Raw genomic sequence first — 21707 nt, 5'->3', positions numbered from 1 at the left:
AGCGTCTGACTTCAGCCAGGTCACGATCTCGCGGTCCGTGAGTTCGAGCCCCGCGTCAGGCTCTGGGCTGATGGCTCGGAGCCTGGAGCCTGTTTCCGATTCTGTGTCTCCCTCTCTCTCTGCCCCGCCCCTCCCCCGTTCATGCTCTGTCTCTCTCTGTCCCAAAAATAAATAAAAATGTTAAAAAAAAATTTTAAAAATAAAATAAAATAAAATAAAATAAAATAAAATAAAATAAAATAAAATAAAATAATTTCATCCTCCTGAAATCTCTATGAGACACTCTATGAGTGTCCTGTCTGAAGTTCAGGACAGCTGGGCTCTGGTGAGAGCTCTCTTCTGGGTTGTAGACTGCCAACTTCTCATCATAGCTTCACATTCTTCACAGAGAAGAGAGTGCTGAGCTTTCCATCCCCTTGTAAGGGCACCAATCTCATCACCCCCAAGACTGCATCCAAACCTCCCAAAGACCCCACCTCCAGATACCATCACAATGGAGATTAGGCTTCAACATATGAATCTGGAAGGGTCCACAGCACCATGTGAATTAAATCCAGCTTTCTCCCTATCCCATACCTGAACCCTCTTGGCTATGTCACTATCACTACAGATTCATGACTACTGACCTCAAGTGCAGCCTTTCTGTGCCCAGCAATTATACTTCACTATCTATGTCTCTCATTCACTCTCCTGCTTCCACTCTTCATCGCTCTGACCTGGTGACTTTGCTTCCTATTTCATCCAGAAAAATCAGAAAAAAAGCAATCAGAAGAACAATTCCACTAACTCCCACTACTGCATTTATCCACTTTCCTGCATCAGTGCCCATATGCTCTGCCCTGCATCCTGTTACTATGAACTGCTCATGTTCCTACCCAAGGCCAACACGTCCTCTTTCCCCCTTTCTATTGGATCATTCCCATTCAATGTCAAACATTTGTAATCTATTTCATCTTACCATAAACAAAGCAAAAACTAGAACCTTCACTTGCATTCCTATCCCCTCCAGTTTTAGCTACCACCACATTTCTGTGCCTTTCTAGAAAAGCTCCTCAAAAGAGTTATCTGTTCCCATGCTCAAATTCCTCTACTCCGACCTCTTTAATCCTCTTCAGATGGGCTCACCACTCATCATTATGGTGAAACTGTCCCTATCGAGGACACCGATGGTCTTCATGTTGTCAAATGCAAAAATATATCCCCATGCCCCATCTTCTGGGCCTCTCAGCATTTAACCCAGCGAATGTTGCCTACGTGATGTGGAAACCTTGTTTAGCTTCCAGAACACCACACTCATGACTTTTTTTCCTTTCTCGCTAATTGTTCCTTCTTTGTTACCTTTGCTGGTTCATTCTCAACACCCCAAGCAAAAGCCATTCACATTTAATGCCCTCTAATCTAAAATAAATAATGTAGTTTGTTTTTCAGCAAATTTGCCTTCTTGATTATATCTTCTTAATCTGTAATTTAATTAGCTTTCATTCTCAGCATATACCAACTGGCTAAAGGAGGAGTATTAGAGGTACACTGGGTGGTAAAGGGAAACTATTTCAGGATTGCCAGGCCTGATCTTCACAGATAACCTCGTTACTCATCAGTCCTTGTGTGTCCTCTCTGTTGTAGAGTGTTCCTGTCATCCAGTGGGATCAGCTGTCCTTCCTTTCAGCTCAGTGACCTTCTGTGACCCCAGCAATGGTGACTGCCCTTGCAAGCCTGGGGTGGCAGGGCCACATTGTGACAGGTGTATGGTGGGGTACTGGGGCTTCGGAGACTATGGCTGCAGGCCCTGTGACTGCGCAGGGAGCTGTGACCCACTCACAGGCGATTGCATCAGCAGGTGAGTGCACATGGCTCTTGCTCTGTCTCTGTGTCCTTCGGATTCTTTTGAAGATCTAGTAGTGACTTAGAAAGTCTTACATGCTGTCAGTGGAGCAAAGATGCATTTGCACAGCTCTTTGAAGAATCTTCGTCAAATTTGTTCTTGCAAGATTCTCGAGATGGTCTGGTTCATTTTACAAAATAAATTATTAATCTTAACAATAGTCCCTTAAAACACTATTTCTGAAAACTAAAGGGATGGGAAAGTACCTGATTAGATTTACAGCTCCATAAATACATTCATTTCATTCAAGTTCTAAGAAATTCCTTAACTTCATCATTTTCTATTTTATTAGCAGCACAGACATGGACTGGTATCATGAAATTCCTGACCTCCATTCCATGAACAATAAAAGTGAACCAGCCTGGGAGTGGGAGGGTGAGCAAGGATTTTCTGCACTTCGACACTCAGGTGAGATGATAGATATAACCAGATACCATATTTCCAGGTCTGGTCTTGAGTAACAGTGATTTGTGACAAACCAGGAAACAACTCTTGTATCCTATGAGGGGGATGCTTTAGCTCTGAGGTTAATAAAGTAGTGACTCCCATAAGTATAGAACTATTCAATTTAGTTAAGGAGTATTTTAACAAGCTTCTGTTTATTTTCTGATTATTAGAGGAACATATATAATTAGTATAGAAAATCTGGAAAATTCAAAACATCACAGTAAAAAAAAAAAAATCCAAATCTCATTACCCAAGCTGTTACTGTTTTGGTGTGTCTTTCTCTGTCTAAAATACACTCTTTTACAGAGGTGAGAGCTACTGAATATGTCACGTTTGGAAATGTAGAGATCCTTTTAAAGGAAAAATGTTCTTACAGACCTAGTGTAATTTAATATGCACAAAGGCAGGTGTGAACTCCTTATGTTTGTATCTTTTATACAACTAGAAGACAATAAAACTAACAAAATTCAAATTAACACCATTAATTCAAGATAAAAAATAATTTTTACTGAAGCCAAAGCACTCTTCACTACATAAATATGGTTCTTTAAGTCTGCCAGGTCTATACTACTGTTTCCTCTCAGTTTTCCTATGATGTTTATCTGTTCCTTCGTTTGATGAGTATGCCGTAATATTGGTGTGAATACATGATTTCTGTGTTCATCCTGCCTCTATTCTTTTCTTGTAGAAAGTTGAGTGGTGCTATTCACCACAAACACAAATGTGGGCATGAGATCTTGTGTCAGCATTTGGTTGTAAAGAGCTCCCCAAATGATACAAATGAAACTTATAATAAGTTTTTTAACTTTTTTATTGGGATATAATTCACATATAACATATTAGTTTAGGTGTACAAAATAATGATTCAATATTTGTGTGTACTGTGAAATGGTCACCAAAAAAATTCTTTGTATTAAACATTACAAATGCCCAAAATGTATTATGAACACCCATATACACACACCTATCAAACTTTAAGTTTTGCCATAATTGTTTTATATTTTCTTTTAAACTTTAAAGTGTTATACATACATTTGAAGACCTATATCAATCTCCAACTTCACTAGCCTCCCCTACTCCACAGAGTAATCGCCACCCTGAATTTTGGGATTTATCATTCACTTTCATATTTTTACTATTTTACTACACATATACATAGAGTGTTTTTAAGACTGCATGTACATAACTTACCTACCCCTTTAAAGGTTTTTTTGACCTAAATATGTATTTTTTTAGATTTATGCATTCTATTATTTGAATATATCACTTTTTATTGTCTCATTATTTGCCATTTAGGATATTTCCAATTCCTAATTTTCCACTGTTATATGTAATGCTAACACAAATGTCCTCTTAAATGTAACTTTGTGCACTTGAGAAGGAGTTTCACTAGAGCAGGGGCTGGTAAACTGTCCCTCAGACCAAACTGGGCCTGCCATCTGTTTTTCTACAGCCCACAAACTACCTGCTCTAAGGTTTAGATGGTTATAGCTTAGTTACATAAGTGGGGCACCTGGGTGGCTCAGTTGTTTAAGGGTCCAACTTTGGCTCAGGTCATGGTCTCACGGCTCATGGTTTCTAGCCCTGTGTTGGGCTCTGCACTGACAACCTAGAGCCTGGAGCCTGCTTCAGATTCTGTGTCTCCCTCTCTCTCTCTCTGCCCCTCCCCCACTTGTGCTCTCTCTCTCTCCCCCTCTCTCTCTCTTTCTCTCTCTCACACTCTTTCATGTGTGTGCATGCTCTCTCTCTCTCTCTCTCTCTCTCAAAATAAACTTTAAAAACATAAAATAAATAGTTATATAAGTACCTACATCAAAATCTTTAATTTTGTCTCTTAGGCCAACATATTTGTTATCTGTCCCTTTATAGAAAACGTTTGCTGAGCCTTCTTCTAGGGTACAACCTAGCCACTGTTGGGTCACAAGTATGCTTTTTATCAGATTTACCACATACTGCCAAGTAGCTCTCCAAAGCAGTTGTACAGATTTGCATTCCACCACCAGAGATGACATCCTGCTGCTTGTTCCACATCCTCACTGATACTTCGTATTTATGTAACAAACTTGTGTGTAACACATATGAGGGGCCAAGGACTATTCTACCTCACTAACTCAGGCACAGTTCAACTCCTTTAACATTTTCCGACTTCTGAAGTTAACATTATCAAACCTCTCAACTTTTGCCCATCTGGTGAGTGTGAAATAGGACCCTGCCGGTATAAGTTGTATTTTCCTGATTACTAACAGTTTTAGTAGCTTTTCACGGTTTCTTGGCCATTCGGGTCTCTTATTCTGTGTATTTCCAATTCGTAATTTTCTCACTACTTAGTAGTTCTTTGTAAATTCATTCATCTATCCAACAAATATTTATTGCATACCCATACTGTGTGTCAGTACTGTAAATATAGTAATAGAACAAAACAGACAAAAATCCCAGACTCCAAGGAGTTTACATTCTTGTGGAGGAAGACAATAAATAAATAAATAAAATTTTGTGTCATGTTATCTAATATAATAGAGAAATAAAGCAAGGAGGGAGATAATAAATGGTTGGGAGGGGCATACTTTTAAATAGGGTGATCAAGGAAAGTCTTTTGAAGGTGATGTTTGCAGAAGAACACCTGAAAGAGGTAAGAGTGAGCTATACAGATAAAAGAGGGAAGAGAGTTTAGGCAGAAGATACTGCAAGTGCAAAAGCCCTGTGGTGAGCAAAGAGACCAGGGTGATTGGGGCAGAGCAAGAAACCACAATTTTAATTCATTTTCATAGAGAACTTATGGACTCTTCAAAAATCAAGAATCCAAATTTGAGAAATACTGGTATTTGCAATTCTGTATCATTTTTTTTTTTCACTTAACCTGATCTTACGATCCTTTTCCTAATGTTTTCATTTTAGGTCACAACAGGAAAGAAGGTGGGAAAGATAAAGAAACACAAAGTTGTCATATTTATCTTTTCAGTATTTGAAAAAGAAAAAATCTTTCTCATTAATTTTTTGCCTCAATGCTAAATAGTCTGAATTCTATAATTTCAACTTTAACCACTTGCGAAAGTTTTCTTCTATTTCTCTAACACAATGATTTTCATAATTATCCAACTTTTTCTGCTAAGCCAAATCTGTGAAAATCAACTTTTTAGCATGATAGGACATTCATTAAGCCAATCACGTTACTAGGGAGCTGGCGACACACCAATTAAGCACGTAACTTGCTGGCATCAGAATGACTCCAGACTCACATCCACAACAGCTGTTAGGTCTGTGATATCCCCCAGAGAGTCTCTGAAATTCATCTGGAGGGGCTCCAGATTGAGGAAGACATTGTTCAGTTTCTTGCTAAACAGCAAAGTTCCCACTGGATATTGAATAGTGCTCCTGGGTACCTTTTACCAACAAAGAAGTGATAATCAGTTTCCTAAGCACCACAGTTCATTCTCGAATGCATGTGCCTGCCTACCTATTTACCTACCATAAGTTTCCATAACTAGAAGTGTAATGCACTATACCAGCAAGATACTCTTAATTTCTACCACTTCTTGTGAGACAGAGAACATTAGATACATACTTTTACCTCCTGTACAACAAATCTGGCTTTAACTAGTACCACAGAACTTATATAACAAAACTGGCTTGAACTAGTACTATAGAATTTGTTCAACACAACTGGCTTTACCTGGTACCACAGAACTGTAAATGGTGTTTCTCATAACCCAGTATTAACTAACTAGGTTTTTCTCCCCTTCCAGATTTCCTTTTAGAAAACACATCTGGGGGCACCTGGGTGGCTCAGTCAGTTAAGCGCCCAACTTCGGCTCAGGTCATGATCTCACAGTTCACGAGTTTGAAGCCCATGTCAGGCTCTGTGCTAACAGCTCGGAGCCTGGAGCCTGCTTTGGATTCTCTCTCCCTTGCTCTCTAACCATCCCCCGCTTGCACTCTGTCTCTCTCGCGCTCAAATATAAATAAGTGTTAAAAATTTTTTTAAAAAAGAAAACACCTCTAGGTTAAATAAAGCCTGATCAACAAAGATTCATTCAAAAACAAATTTGAATGTCTGATTTCTTAACATGAAAAAGGGAGTATTGGAAAGCAGCCACAGAATATCTTCAAATAACAGAACTTTGTATATTCTTGTTGGCTGAAGGACTAAAAAGAACATAAGTTAAGGAATAATACATGCCCTTTGGAGCTCAATTGGTTTTTTTAGCATGGTGGTTACCATACTCTCCAGCTTTGGTGGAATTATCAGAGGCCCTGGGCTATCTACTTAGGTTACTACAATTCCTGAAGGAGTAACCATCTCTGCTATGTTTAGATGATACACAATATTATTTAACAAATCACAACAGCTAATTTTAAGCACCTGTGATTTCTCATTCCCACTATTTAATTCCACTGTGATTTTCCACTGGCAAAATCTCATTCTCTAGTTTCTAACAGCTTTAGTCAGAGTCAGCATGTCACTATTTGCCACATTACCATGTCTACCCAACCTCATCTCACCGGAATCCTACTCCCATTTCCACCTGTGTATTCTGTCAGCAACTCTAAGTCATTATATTCTCCTCATACTAGACCTCTGTTGTTTCTGCCTACCCAGATCCATTTCCCCCTCTTTATTCCTGCTATTTCTGTGGCAGCTTAACCCAAACTTTCTCTAGGGAACCCGCCTTCCCCCATTTAGTAAAGTGTTGGTGAGGCCAATCAGATGTTCTCTCCCCGGAATTTAAATTGTGAGCTGAAAGTGACAAAGTCTGAAAGTAATCACAGTTCGTGATTCCAATGACACAGCCATAAAAGAGACTGTATAACAGTTCCTGGTACCTAGATCTCTGGCGCTGTCCTGATTCTTGTCTTTTCTGAGTTCTGGTTCTTCAGCTTTTTCTCCTTTCTATGAGCTACTCCATATACTTTCAAAAATTAAGTTAAACCATTGGTTGCTACCAAAAACCATAAGTTACACACTCCTGAAGTGTTCTCCTCCTAACGTCTCTATTTCTGTTAGTAATACTTTAGTCTTCAGTCATCTTAGCTGAAAACTCCAAGTTCATCCTTAGGCTTCCTCTTCCCTTGCTGTAATCCAATCCATTGACAAGATTTGTAGACCCTAACTCTGCATCCTCCCTTAATATTCCTTCTTTTCTAGACCCACAGCCATTTCTTTAGTTCAGACCTACATTTCATCTGATACATATATATATATTTAATTCATGTAACTTCTTTAATCTGATAAACTTCAAAAATTCGTCTTTATCAATGGCCAAAATGAGTGAAGGAGAGCAGGAGATACAGGCTTCCAGTTATGTAATGAATAAGTCATGGGAATAAAAGCCACCACATAGGGAATATAGTCAATGATACCGTAATAGCATTGCATGGTGACAGATGGTAGCTACATTTGTGGTGAACACAGCATGACATATAGACTTGTTGAATTGCTATGCTGTACACCTGAAACTAATGTAACATTGTATGTGACTTGTACTCAAATTTTTAAAAAAATTTCTCCTTTATCTAACAAATTAAATTCAGGCCCTAATTGCATTATCAGTCAAGGTCCTCCATGATGCCTTCTACTATTCACAACTCAATCTGTACCCAGGAAAAACAGAAACATTTATTCTTCCATGAACACACTCTGCCTTTCTCTCTTACATTTCTTTACTCACTCTTTTTTTTTAATTTTTTTTAATCTTTTTTTTTGAGAGAGAGAGAGAGAGAAAGAGAGTGCCAGAGTGCAAGTGGCAGAGAAAGAGAGAGAGAGGGAGACACAGAATCTGAAGCAGGCTCCAGGCTCTGAGCTGTCAGCACAGAGCCAAACATGGGGCTCAAACTCATGAGCCATGAGTTCATGCCCTGAGCCGAAGTCGGATGGTTAACCGTCAGAGCCACCCAGGCGCCCCCTTTACTCACCCTTTTATCTCTATATTCTTGTCAAATTTCTATGTGTTAGAATCTTAGATGAGTAAATAAATGTAAAACACTTAAAACAGTGCCTGGCACAGGGGCGCCTGCATGTCTCCGTCGGTTGGGCGTCCGACTTCGGCTCAGGTCATGATCTCACAGCTTGTGAGTTCAAACCCTGCATCAAGCTCTGTGCTGACAGCCCAGAGCCTGGACCCTGCTTCAGATTCTGTCTCCCTCTCTCTCTCTGCCCCTCCCCCACTCATGCTCTGTCTCTGTCTCTCTCCTTCAAAAATAAGTAAACATTAAAAAAAATTTTTTTTAAATAGTGCCTGGCACATAGTAGCTCTTCCTCAGTAAATGTTACCTATGTTTACACCACTCAATGCCTATTTAATGTAATGCATGAAGGCAGAAGGGGAAGGATGATAAAATTATATCGAATTATTAAATATGTAAGAACGGAAATCCTATTCCTTCTAGGGATTTAAAGATAAATAAGACATAACTGTTGTCCTCAAGGATCACACTTTAGAGAGGAAACAGATAAATAAGAATGCTATATATAGACTATGTACAAAGGCATTTCGAAAGTCTTCCACAGGGCCTGACAAATGTGTCACACACAATAATTGTAATGCATAATTTAAACTGTTGGGGAAATATCTTACTTATTCTTCAGGGTCCATTTCAAATCCTTGTTCAGCCATGTAGCCTTTTTCCATCCTTCCAAACATGTGACTCTCACCCAAGCATATTGTATCTGTCTTAGAACACTGTTTATACACTTGCTTTATTCACCTTACTGAATTGTAAGCCTTCAGGCAAGAATTGTATATTGCTCATCTTTATATACTCTGAAGTGTATAGCACCATGTCCTGCACATAATAGGTGAAATAAATACTTTTAAATTGGGTGGCATTACCTTCAAAGGACTGCCCGGTTATTTTACTCTATTTGACTTTTGCTGTAGTGAACATTAATTGTAAAAAGAAAGTGTCTTTTCTATAGTTTATTCATTTAGTTTTTCTTTTCCATTAGCATGGAATATTCATACTGGACTATATCTATCATAACATCAATTACAAGCATTAAAATATATCATTGTTTCTACCTTTGTATATTTCTCTTAAGTCAGTACTTTATTGGATGATAACTAATTCAATTCAGAAAGTGACTCTACTTTGTTTGAATGACTGTTTATGATTTCTTAGTATTTATGGATTATGTGAATCACTCAAGTCTTAAAGAGTTATGCTACCTGACACCTGAAACTAATATAACACTTTATGTTAATTATATTTCAATGTTGTTTTTTTTTAAATGAGTTATGCTACCTGGATTTACTTGTGTTTTTTTTTTTCTCTTCCTTGTTTCTAAATAACTGACACAATTTTTCACTTACTTTTTGTAGGTAAATGTGAATGTAAAGAACAGGTGTTAGGAAACCCCAAGGCATTCTGTGGAATGAAATATACATATGGTGAGTTTGAAATCCTGAATGCTTCTAAGAATCTATTCAAACTAAATCCAAAGAGTTTTTGAGGAAATAGGAGGTCTAGTCTATGACATTCCCAAAATATCAAAGCATTAGTCTTAATATAATAATACCTAATAGAGATGGTGTTGAAGGTCCCAGTGAGGGCAGGAGGCTGCTAGAGCAAAGGCAAAGTCATCCTACTATGAGGAAAAGAGGCAAACAAAAAGAAGAAAACCATCACACATAACCCTTTCTTATGGATGCTTCTTGTCTTAGGAACCTAAAAAGGAAGTCCCTAGCCACTAAAATGATTCCTGTGCCAGTTTTATGTAGTATTACCAGTTTCGAGTAATAACCTATGCCAGTTATCATGTAGTAATATGAAGCAAAAATCAGTTTAAACACTATTTCACAGTGATTAAGAGTTCGAGCTTTGGATTCAGACCTACGTGGGTTGGATTTCTGGTTTATTGGGTAACTTCACCTCTCTAGACTTCTTCATCTATAAAGTTGGATGGTGCCACCTTTCCCATAAAATGAGAGTTTTGAAAAGCACACAGCACATTACCTTGCATACACTATATGCCCAGTAACTGGTAGGGAGAAGGAAGAGGATATATATTTAGGAAGCACTGAGACGAGCTGTCCACTCAAGCCTCTTCCCTGCCCTCTCTGTATATTCTAGACTCCTCTACTTTTCAAATACCAGGGAAATACAGACAAAGGGAAATGTTACTGCCTATGTAAAGACTGTTCCTATCTTCAAACTCTAAATGGCTTTATGCTTACTATTAAATATACTAGATGCCTTATCTTGCCAACATATTTTTCACCAGTATCTGAGGCTTTTTATTGTTCCATAATTCATACTGCCTGAAATACACATTACAGTGAAGAGAAAATTTTAAGTCATGATCTCTGAAACCAAGTGTTTAGGTTCTTTTTTTCCTTCTAGGTTCTTGATAACATTGCATTTAATCTCATAAAAGATTTTTTTAAAGTAAATGTTAAAAATCTCATAAATCTTGGGGCGCCTGGGTGGCTCAGTTGGTTGAGCATCCAACTTCGACTCAGGTCATGATCTCACGGTTCTTGAGTTTGAGCCCCACATCGGGCTGTGTGCTGACAGCTCAGAGCCTGGAGCCTGCTTCAGATTCTGTGTCTCCCTCTGTCTCTGCCCCTCCCCCACTCATGCTTTGTCTCTCTGTCTCTCCAAAATGAATAAATGCTAAAAAAAAAAAAATCTCATAAATTTTTATCTAAAATTACATGCATATTTCCCTCCTTTCATTTGACAACTTGGCTAAATAACAGAAGAAAACTTTTGAAATGTATAGTGCCCAATAAAGAAAAATTCATTTTGAGAAAATGGTATTTACTATCAAAAGCAAAAAACAGGACAATTTAGTTCAAAGATGGTCAGTTTAGTGGAAATATCAACTAGTTTTCAATATTACATATATTTGGTAGCTCTCTGAATTTACAAACAACTGCACTGGCATCTTTTAATACAATTGTACTATTTTCTGCTTAAGAAGCTTTGAACGCTCTACCTTGTTCTTTTTTTTCCTTAAGTTTATTTTTATTTATTTTGAGGTGGGGGGGGAGAGAGAGGGGACAGAGAATTGAAAGCAGGCTCCACACTGTTAGCACGGAGCCTGATGTGGGGTTCAAACTCATGAACCATGAGGTTGTGACCCTAGCCGAAGTCAAAAGTCAAATGCTCAACTGACTGAGTCACCCAGATATCCTGAAATACCTTGTTCTTATTAACACATCTACAGACTTGGGGGAAAAATGGTTTCTCCATTCTATTAGTGGAAAAAAGAAACTTGATTCATTTGTTTATTCCTTAGAAAATATTTATTAAGTTATAATAATGAATAGATGAGGTCCCTGTTCTCTTTGACAATACAGTCTAGTGGAAAAATAACAGTGAACATTTACTGAGCATTAGCCATGTGTGAGGAACTAAGTACCCTTCATGCATTATCTTATCTATTTGGATTTGATACCTCTCTAACTGACTGGTCATGCAAATTTGGGAAGTTCACTTGATTTCTTGTAACTTGCTTCCTCATACATAAAACAAGATTAGATGACCTCTTAAGACCACTTAGAAGTCTAAAATTTGGTGATTCTATAAAGATATCTGATATCTAACAACAGTATTCTTAGGAAATGGAACCAGCCAGTGTAGGGTTCTCTCATTACACAGAATTTTCCATCAAGATATAGATGAGCCAGTAAGAACTCCTCTAATAGTATAGAATATACATCCAGTGTTCCTTAGATCTACTTTCTTCCTCACCCCAAGTTATTCCAACTGCTTAACCCCTAGCCACATCATTTCATAGATGAAGAGCATAGCGTAATAGAATCATGAGTTATAGAGAATATTGAAGCTCTGCCATCATATAGAAGGACAGCCATTCCAACCCCAGTTGGCTTGTATTTTACGTCTGGGAAGAAGATTAAATACTCCATTTTTATTATTTAATTATTTAATCTCTTTAGAATATGTAAAATATATTCTGGCAGTAACATTTTGTTTGTTTTTTGTCATAACTTTATACACAGTGAGCCGCAGAGTAAAATATAATCAGAATCTAAATAAAAACCAGGATAACAATTCTACTTCCTATACATCTTTTTTCTATTTGGATTTGATAGCTGAATGTGTTTAAGATATGTTTGCAGTAGGCAAATGGCTGATTTTCTCTTAGCATAATGATAGGAGTAACAGAAGCAGATGAAAATGTCGAAGAAAGAAGAGTATAGTTAATATCGATAAATAAGGTGAAGCCAATGCAAAAGTTAGTGAGCCTAATGATTTTTTTTTAGTTTTTTTCAAATTACAGTATAGCTAATATACCATTTCATATTACTTTCAGGTATATACTATAGTGATTCAACAATTCTACATATTATTCACTGTTCATCAAGATGAACCTAATGATTTTAAAAGCAAATTTCCACATTTGCATCATCATTAGTTAACTTTTCCATTATACTCTGAAATGCTTATTTAAGTTATTCAGAGTTCAACAGGTAACATGAAATCCTATACATTTTGACTTTTGGAATTGTGTTGTTACAGTGCTAAAAATAAAGATTTTATCAGCTCATGACAAAGGATCTCATGCTGAGGTCAATGTGAAGATAAAAAAAGTCTTAAAATCTACCAAATTGAAAATTTTACGAGGAAAACGAACATTATATCCAGAATCGTGGACTAACAGAGGCTGCACTTGTCCAATCCTCAATCCTGGTAAGCATTAGACTTTTCTAGCTTAGTAACTACTTTGTCTCTGCTGATTTGCTCCTTGTCTTATTCTCTAAACCACAACTGAAATCAACTCACCAAGAGTATGTCTCCTTTTCACCATCTGAATTCTGGGGGAAAATCCAAATGGTATTCTTTGAACTGACATCAAAAAACTGTTTCTCTTCCACATGTTCTAAAAAGTGAAACATTTTAAAATCCAGCAATATAATATTTTCTGTCCTAAAAGAGAAGTCTTAGCTTGGTTCCATGTGCCAGTAGCATAGAAAACACTTTCATAATTTAGTTACCACTAATACTTCATCTGAAAGCTAGGTCCTATTACAGTGCCCTGGGTAGAATTTTCTCCCAAAGGAAATTCAAATGCAACATTCCATCTGTGCAAATAATACTGAATTCATTTTTACGATTGCATGCGAAGCATCTGTTCCTCCTGGATAGAAAACAACTCTTAAGTTCTCATCATCTTGTTTTTCATTAAATGATCATTCTGGTTCCAAATTAGAAACAGCAGAAATGTAAAAACAAAAACAAAAACAAAAACAAAACACTGTAGAATCTTAGAAAAACTGGAAATTAAGGGAATTTGCACCTTAAAATGTTACTACAGTGGTAGAGACAAGTGAGTAAGCATGGGATTCTTACCTTTATGCTCTACAAGTACACTTTCATACTGTGGCATAAGCTGCTTATTTCTCTGTCTCCTTCATTAAATTTGAGGATGGGATTTAGATTTTCGATCACAACATCTCTAGTACCTACCATTAGTACCTAAAAAATAACATAGTACCCAGATAGTAAGTTATCAAAACAAATATTTTTTTTAAAAAAATCCTCTGTATTTTCCACTTTATGTAGTTGCCATCTGTATTTTAGTGGCACTGCTAAAACAGGTGCATAATTTATGCTCTGGATCTAATTCCTTTAAAATAAAAGTCCAGGAAACCCCAGTTATGTTAATAAGAAATTACTGTAGTCTTTGATTAATAACTTTGAGAGAAACAGATAACTGAGTGACAGAGAAAAAGAGAAAATCAGTCAATAAAATATTACCCCCTAAACAATCTAAAATAATATAAAACTGTTGACGTTTTGACCCGTTGACTAATCTCTTACATCCTTTTATACGCCTTTAGTATTTTATTTAAGTTATTTTAAATTTTAATAAGGAAAAGGAAAAGGGGACGTTTTAAATAATAAATAAATATGTTTCCAAAGAACAAATGAAGTAATTAGAATCTTGGATTTTGAATACAGGAAACGAAGAGTCATAAATTTAAGTTCTATTTCCTAATAATCTGTATGTAGAGGCTCTTCCTATAAGCACTTTTTACTATCTTGGCAAAAGAAAAAAAATATGCCCAGTCTTTTAGTAAGCCACTAAAAGAAAAAAAAAAGCTTTGACCATCTGAGCCACCCTCCAGGAAGTAAACTATACTTCCTAATCAGGTTTCTGCCAGAGTCAAAGAATCAACTGAGTTCATCACAATTGAAAACATAAGCGCAATTATTCAAAGAATTCTTGAAAACATGTTTACTTGCTTTGAAGAAAAGACTGGAACCTGCCAAAGCAAAACCAGACACTCTTTCATTTCACTTTGTTTTTCCATTTTTACAAGTTCAATAGCCAAGGCCAAAGAAAGCTGATAAGAAAATTTGGAAACCTTACACGCCAACTTGCTTCCTCTGCTACTTTTTTGAAAAGGAACAATCTAATTGGCATCCCTGCAAATTCATTCATTCCTACATTCATACATACATTTACTCATTCATTAATCAATTTAGGATATCAAGACTAGCAGTAAAGTATTATATTTTCTTTTTCTAAAGAAACAAAATAAATCTTGTGCCCTCAAATGTGTAGCAAAGTAGATGTCAAAAGCATAAAAATAGGAAAGCAAAATGTAAATGCTAGTAAGTGATGCAACAGATAACATTGTTTTCCATGCTAATTTTTGGCATGATATTGCTCCATAATTTATGGATTTATTCAGTATCATTTTTATTGGTTTATTTTTATACTTTAATTTTTTTCATTTTATTTATTTGAGAGAGAGAGAGAGAGCAAGCAGGAGAGAGGGGCAGAGGGAGAGAGAGAGAATCCTTAGCAGGCTCCATGCTCAGCACAGAGCTTGATTCAGGGCTCTATCCCATGACTCTGCGATCATGACCTGAGCAGAAACCAAGGGTTGGATGCCCAACCAACGGAACCACCCAGGTGTCCCAAATTTATATTTATACTTTAAATTAATGGCAAGCTCCTATTGTATTTGTTCTGCTTATAGTTTCAAAGTAAATTCACTTAAAATACTAGACTTAGCAATGAAGTTTCCTAAAAATTATGTATTGTGTTTTTAAATGAAGATGTTATTACTTTAGGTATGATACAAACATGATATTATATCAAGACCACTATATTTTAATTAGACTGTTAATTAAATATTGGGATTCTTTTTCATGCAAAAGCTAAGGTTACTCTTCCAAGAATTTTAATATTTTATAATCCATCTTACATTTGTGCTCTACAGTGTGTTTAAAATCTCTATCATTATTTTCTCTCTTTTTCTTTTTTTTTTTTTTTTGAAAACACCATCATAGCTGTTTTTAAGTTTAGTGCTGAATTCTTTTAATAATTTTTTAAATAACCCTCTTGAGGCACCTGATTGGCTGAGCTGGTGAAGCATCCAACTGTTGATTTGGGGTTGTGAGTTTGAACCCCACATTGGGTATAGAGATTACTTTTAAAAGTTTAAAAAATCTTAAGGAGCGCCTGGGTGGCTCAGTTGGTTAAGCGTCTGACTCTTGATCTTGGCTCAGGTCATGATCTTATGATTCTTGAGTTCCAGCCCCACATGGCGCTCTGTGTTGACAGCGCTGACAGCACAGAGCCTACTTAGGATTCTGTTTCTCTCTCTCTCTCTCTCTCTCTCTGCCCCTCCTCAGCTCACTCTCTCACTCTCTCTGTCTCAAAAATAAATAAATATTTAAAAATAAATATATAAGCCTCTATAGAAGCTATACATGTACATTATAAAATTTTAGGGGAAAATTTAAAATGTCACATTTCTTACCTCCAAAGATTCTCTGTTAACAGCTTAGTGTAAATCCTTCCAGGTCTTCCTCTGTGCATGTACATATTATAATTTTTAACCAAAATAAATTCATACTATACTCTGTTTTGTAACCTACTTTATTCAGTTAGTGATCTTTGCCTTCAATTATAGTTTATTTTCATATACTATAATACTCAGACCACATGCCAATTTCCCAACTGGTCCCAAAATGTCCTTTAGGACTGATTTGTCCTTGTCAGGTTCAATCCAGGATCACACATTGTATCTGGTTTTTAAGACTCTCAAGTCTCTTATTCAAGCACAGTTCCTCTTTTCATTGTTGAAAAAATTATTAGTGTTGAAGAAACCAGCCCAAGTGTCCTGTAGATCGTATTACCTTCTATATTTGTCTGGTTGGTTCCTTGTGGTGTCATTTATCTTGTCCCTCTACTGCCTATGTAATCTCTAAAGAAAAGCTTGATATATTCAAGATAAATATTTGGACTAGAATCCATTAGAGATATTGCTGTGTGTGTACTTCATGTTAAATCATATCAGAAGACATATAGTAACCGGATAACTCACCATCAGGGTTGCTCAACTTGATCCTTGGGTTAGAGTGATGACAGTCTGGTCTCTCCATTGGGCAGTTTTGTTTTCCCTTTTGAGACTAGAAAATAATGAGTGTGGTATTACTTAGTCATGATACAAACATCCAGTTTCCCAGTAACTATTGATTTAATGACATTATCATTGATTGGTAATCTTCCTGAATCAACAATTTCATTAGAGTTTGAGAAATGACGTTTTTCTAACTTCCCTCATTTATTAGTTGATGCTTCTGTAAGGGGACTGTCTCTTTGAAACTGGGCTATTAGGTTACCATTCAATATAGTTCCTATTGTAAAAGTCAGAATAAATGCTAAATTCTTTCCCCATAATTTCCAATTTGCAAAGTAAGTAATGGTTTTAATAGCTTCCTCAAAAGATGACAAATTAGGGGTGCCTGGGTCACTCGGTGGGTTAAGTAACCAACTTCAGCTCAGGTCATGATCACAGGGTTCTATGAGTTTGAGCCCTGCACGGGGCTCTCTGCTGTCAGAACAGAGCTGTCTCCCTCTCTCTCTGCCCCTCCCCTGCTCACTCTCTCTCTCTCAAAAATAAATAAACATTAAAAAAAAAAGGATGACAATTTAGTTTTTTCTAGATTTCTCTTTTATGAGTATCATTTTGGAATTATGGATATTGGTTGATTCAAATAGATAGATACCAATAGGTACAAATTATTATATTCCTTGGTGCTCAGATTATCACAACTTTAAAAAGTTGTAACCCTTTCTTGATAACTCCCATGTCCTTCTGAATTGATCCCAATTAATCTTTGAAAGCTTCTGTGCCTTTTAGCACAATAGGATGTCCCATGCTAGCTTGTATCTTCCCGCCCTGGACCTGCAATAGCATTTGTCCAAGAAGCCTTGTTTTGTTTTGTTTTGGTGAGATCTGTTTAATTAGAGACTACAGTATATCTATTATAGGTGTTCACAAGTATTATAGGTACTTGAATGCCTTTTTTTTAGGTCATTTCAGTGGACAAGTGTTATATATATATATACCATATTCATATGTTTTACTTTTATTATTTTATTAATATATATTAATTTTTATATGTACATATAAAGCCATGAGTTTAAATTGGTATTTTCAGCTTAATTTTAGCATCTACTATTTTCCCTTAAGTTTTAAAGTATATGTCTCTTTATCTTGGAAAGCTGTCTTATAAACATAACTACTTATTTCTCTACCCTATAATATTAAAGAAAATTATTTCAAAATACCAATATTGATATTATTACAAACATCTCCTAAAGGAGATTAACATATTTCCTTTTTTTTTTTTTTATTTTTTTTTCAACGTTTATTTATTTTTGGGACAGAGAGACACAGAGCATGAACGGGGGGGGGGGGGCAGAGAGAGAGGGAGACACAGAATCGGAAACAGGCTCCAGGCTCTGAGCCATCAGCCCAGAGCCTGATGTGGGGCTCGAACTCACGGACTGCGAGATCGTGACCTGGCTGAAGTCGGACGCTTAACCGACTGCGCCACCCAGGCGCCCTGACATATTTCCTTTTTATAGTGTATAGGTAATGAGACCATCCTTTAATTTTTCTGTGTTACCCAAAATTTTTTATTTGAAGTCTGAAAAGAATTTTTAATTACAAAGTCAACACTAGGTCCAGTTAAGTCTCAAGTTTTTTTTAATACATGACAAACAAACATCCTATATCCCAAAAACACACTGACTTTTTATTTATTTATTTTTTTAAATCTTCATTTATTTTTGAGAGAGAGACAGCGTGTGAGCAGGGGAGGAGCAGAGAGAGAGGGAGACACAGAATCAGAAGCAGGCTCCAGGCTCTGAGCTGCCAGCACAGAGCCCGACGTGGGGCTTGAACCCACGAACCGTGAGATCATGACTTGAGCCGAAATCAGACGCTTAACCGACTGAGCCACCCAGGCGCCCCAACACTGACTCTCTATAGGAAATATGTGTTACTTTGTATAATTTATAACTCTCTTCCAATATGTTTTCCCAAATGGTTTTTCACTTTTATAAAATCCTCAATATACACTACCATACATAGTGAGTCTCCAAGAAATAGTAATTTATGGCAGTGTGCTAAGCACGCACAGAATCCTCACTTCTTTACCATGAAGGGTGGTACAGTATAAAGTAAAAATTCTACAGACAGACTTGAGCTTAAGTCAGAGTGTTAACTATTTACTGGGAGACACTGAACAACTTGTGTAATCTTGCTGAGCCTCAGTCCCTTTATTTGTGAAACAAGAAGAAAAACAAGACCTAGTTCATAGGGTTATTTTCAAGATTAAATAAATAATACATGTAAACCATTTAGCACATAGTAAATGCTTATTAAGTGTTAGCTCTTACTACCTGTGACTCCCTATTTCGACTATGAATATATAAAAGCATGAACCGTGCATATAAAATTACTGAAGTCACATCTCTCTCCTTCAATAAATTATGATACTCTATAGCCCCTAACTTTGTTCTCTTTTAGGTTTGGAGTACCTTGTGGCAGGACATGAAGATGTAAGAACAGGCAAATTAGTCGTGAATATGAAAAGTTTTGTCCAGCACTGGAAGCCATCCCTTGGAAGAAAAGTGATGGATATTTTAAAAAGAGAGTGCAAGTAGCAATAAAGGTATATAGCACATAATGGCACTTCTCTACGTATGAAACACAAACTTCATGGAAAGGAGACCTCAAAAATGAAACTGGAATTTTTTAAGTGCCAAAACATATAGAAATGTTCCAATGCATAGGCCTTGTCTAACCTGACTCTTTGGGAGGCCATGTTTAAATACAGTTTGTTTCATAAAGACAAATGAAAACTCCTATGCTGATACCTGGTTTCTATGGGACTCATTCTGAAATTCGTAACTATTAAGAGTTTTTAACAGCAGTGTGATATTTAGCAGTAATCCATTAAGGGCAGTACATCTAACAAGGACTCCTTCCAGCTTCAGATATGTTACTTATATTTGTGCTACTTAAAGCAATTAAGGAGATTTTAAGGACTCCCCAACCCTAGTATCAAAAAAGTTTTTCTTAAAAAAGAGCCTTCCTTTGCGTGATGTGTGTGAACTTTGGTCTGTGGGGTGTTAAATGGAACCTCTCCACATGTATATAGTATTTCCTTGTATAAAGCACTTTACTACCTACCACTTGTGTTGTGAAAGTTTGGAAACCGTTGTTGACAGAAAGAAAAATAAAGGTCGTGTAAGAAAACCTACTGAAACAGAAGCACTGCCACTACATGTGGACAAAAGGAAGTTGTACGTTTTAACTCTGAACACTTGGGGAAAAAATATGTGAAGATACAACCTAAAAGAACATGTTTGCATATCAAATCTCAGCTTCAGGCTAGAGGTTAGATTCCACAGATACCAACCATGATGAAAATTTTTTTAAAAACTAAACAAGATGAGACTTTAAAATTAGAGGAAGAAGAAATCATAAGTGTAGAAATATGCTTGGATAAAGAGGAAATTGACTTTAAATTTTTAAAAGCTCATTTATTTGCAATGCACTTGTAAACACTGCAAAAATTATTATAGACACAGAATTTGTTTTATTTTTGTGTTTAGTATTTAAACCTGAATGTTGAGACAGTTTTCTCCTTATCTTTATTAACAATATATGGTCATTATATTTGCTCACTTTTTTGACACAATGTATGTGATAGTTCACCAAACTACAGTCTTCATTATTATTCATCTGTACGCATGCATAACCACAATACATACAGTTTCTTCTGTACTTGAATATACAAAACATGAGCCACAGTGCCGTAAGATTAACTTCACATACAGAACATATTTTTTTCCTGAGGTCCTGTGGACTTGCAAAAAAAAATATATATATATATATATATATATATTGCTCTGTTAATTTTTTTTATATTTCATATATGTAATAAAGGAATATGATCTCTTGATTTTTGTCTCATTTCCTGATCAATTCTTTCAATGATGCTAAAGATTATCTTTTCTTAATGAGGGAACACAAACCTAATTCCTTAAATTAAGAAAATCAGGGCACGTGGGTGGCTCAGTCAGTGAAGTGTCTGACTCTTGATTTCAGCTCAGGCCATGACTTCACGGTTTGTGAGATCAAGCCCCATGTTGGACTCTATGCTGACAGCACAGTGGAGCCTATTTAGGATTCTCTCTCCTCTCTCTCTGTTCCTTCCCCACTTGCACTCTCTCTCTCAAAATAAATAAATAAACTTAAAAAAAAATCAAACAAGTGGCCAGTATTTTGACTCTTTTACTCTGGTGCATGGAGATAGAGTAGAAGCTACAGGTTTAGTTTCTGTCACATGAAATTTTTTTTTATCAGATGCAATGCATTTTTATACTATATTTACCTTTTTAAAAAGCAATGGAAGGGGCGCCTGGGTGGCGCAGTCAGTTAAGCGTCCGACTTCAGCTCAGGTCACGATCTTGCGGTCCGTGAGTTTGAGCCCTGCATCAGGCTCTGGGCTGATGGCTCAGAGCCTGGAGCCTGCTTCCGATTCTGTGTCTCCTTCTCTCTCTGCCCCTCCCCACTTCATGCTCTGTCTCTCTCTGTCTCAAAAATAAATAAACGTTAAAAAAAATTTTTTTTAATAAAATAAAATAAAAAAATAAAAAGCAATGGAAGTTCATTGTTGAAAATACAGAAAATTGGCACAAAAACAGACACATAGACCAATGGAATAGAATAGAAACCCCAGAACTAGACCCACAAACGTATGGCCAACTCATCTTTGACAAAGCAGGAAAGAACATCCAATGGAAAAAAGACAGCCTCTTTAACAAATGGTGCTGGGAGAACTGGACAGCAACATGCAGAAGGTTGAAACTAGACCACTTTCTCACACCATTCACAAAAATAAACTCAAAATGGACAAAGGACCTAAATGTGAGACAGGAAACCATCAAAACCTTAGAGGAGAAAGCAGGAAAAGACCTCTCTGACCTCAGCCGTAGCAATCTCTTACTCGACACATCCCCAAAGGCAAGGGAATTAAAAGCAAAAGTGAATTACTGGGACCTTATGAAGATAAAAAGCTTCTGCACAGCAAAGGA

General features: G+C 36.6%; 1 protein-coding gene across 3 annotated transcripts in view; it reads left to right on the top strand.

The window, feature by feature from the left end:
• The window catches only part of NTN4 (netrin 4), a 123947-nt gene extending 104084 nt beyond the window's left edge, over positions 1-19863 (top strand). For 2 of the 3 annotated variants that reach the window (XM_047867017.1, XM_047867015.1), the window contains 5 exons: positions 1624-1837; positions 2175-2290; positions 9646-9714; positions 12812-12982; positions 19132-19863. In XM_047867017.1, the coding sequence (XP_047722973.1) occupies positions 1624-1837; positions 2175-2290; positions 9646-9714; positions 12812-12982; positions 19132-19268 (707 nt within the window). In that variant the 3' untranslated portion in view covers positions 19269-19863. The remainder of the gene's footprint in view (positions 1-1623; positions 1838-2174; positions 2291-9645; positions 9715-12811; positions 12983-19131) is intronic. The other variant, XM_047867016.1, reaches the window with a different exon arrangement.
• The last annotated feature ends 1844 nt before the right edge of the window (positions 19864-21707 follow it).

Source organism: Prionailurus viverrinus, chromosome B4, assembly GCF_022837055.1.
Source record: "Prionailurus viverrinus isolate Anna chromosome B4, UM_Priviv_1.0, whole genome shotgun sequence".
Lineage (NCBI taxonomy): Eukaryota > Metazoa > Chordata > Mammalia > Carnivora > Felidae > Prionailurus > Prionailurus viverrinus.
This window is presented reverse-complemented; position numbering and strand designations above follow the sequence as displayed.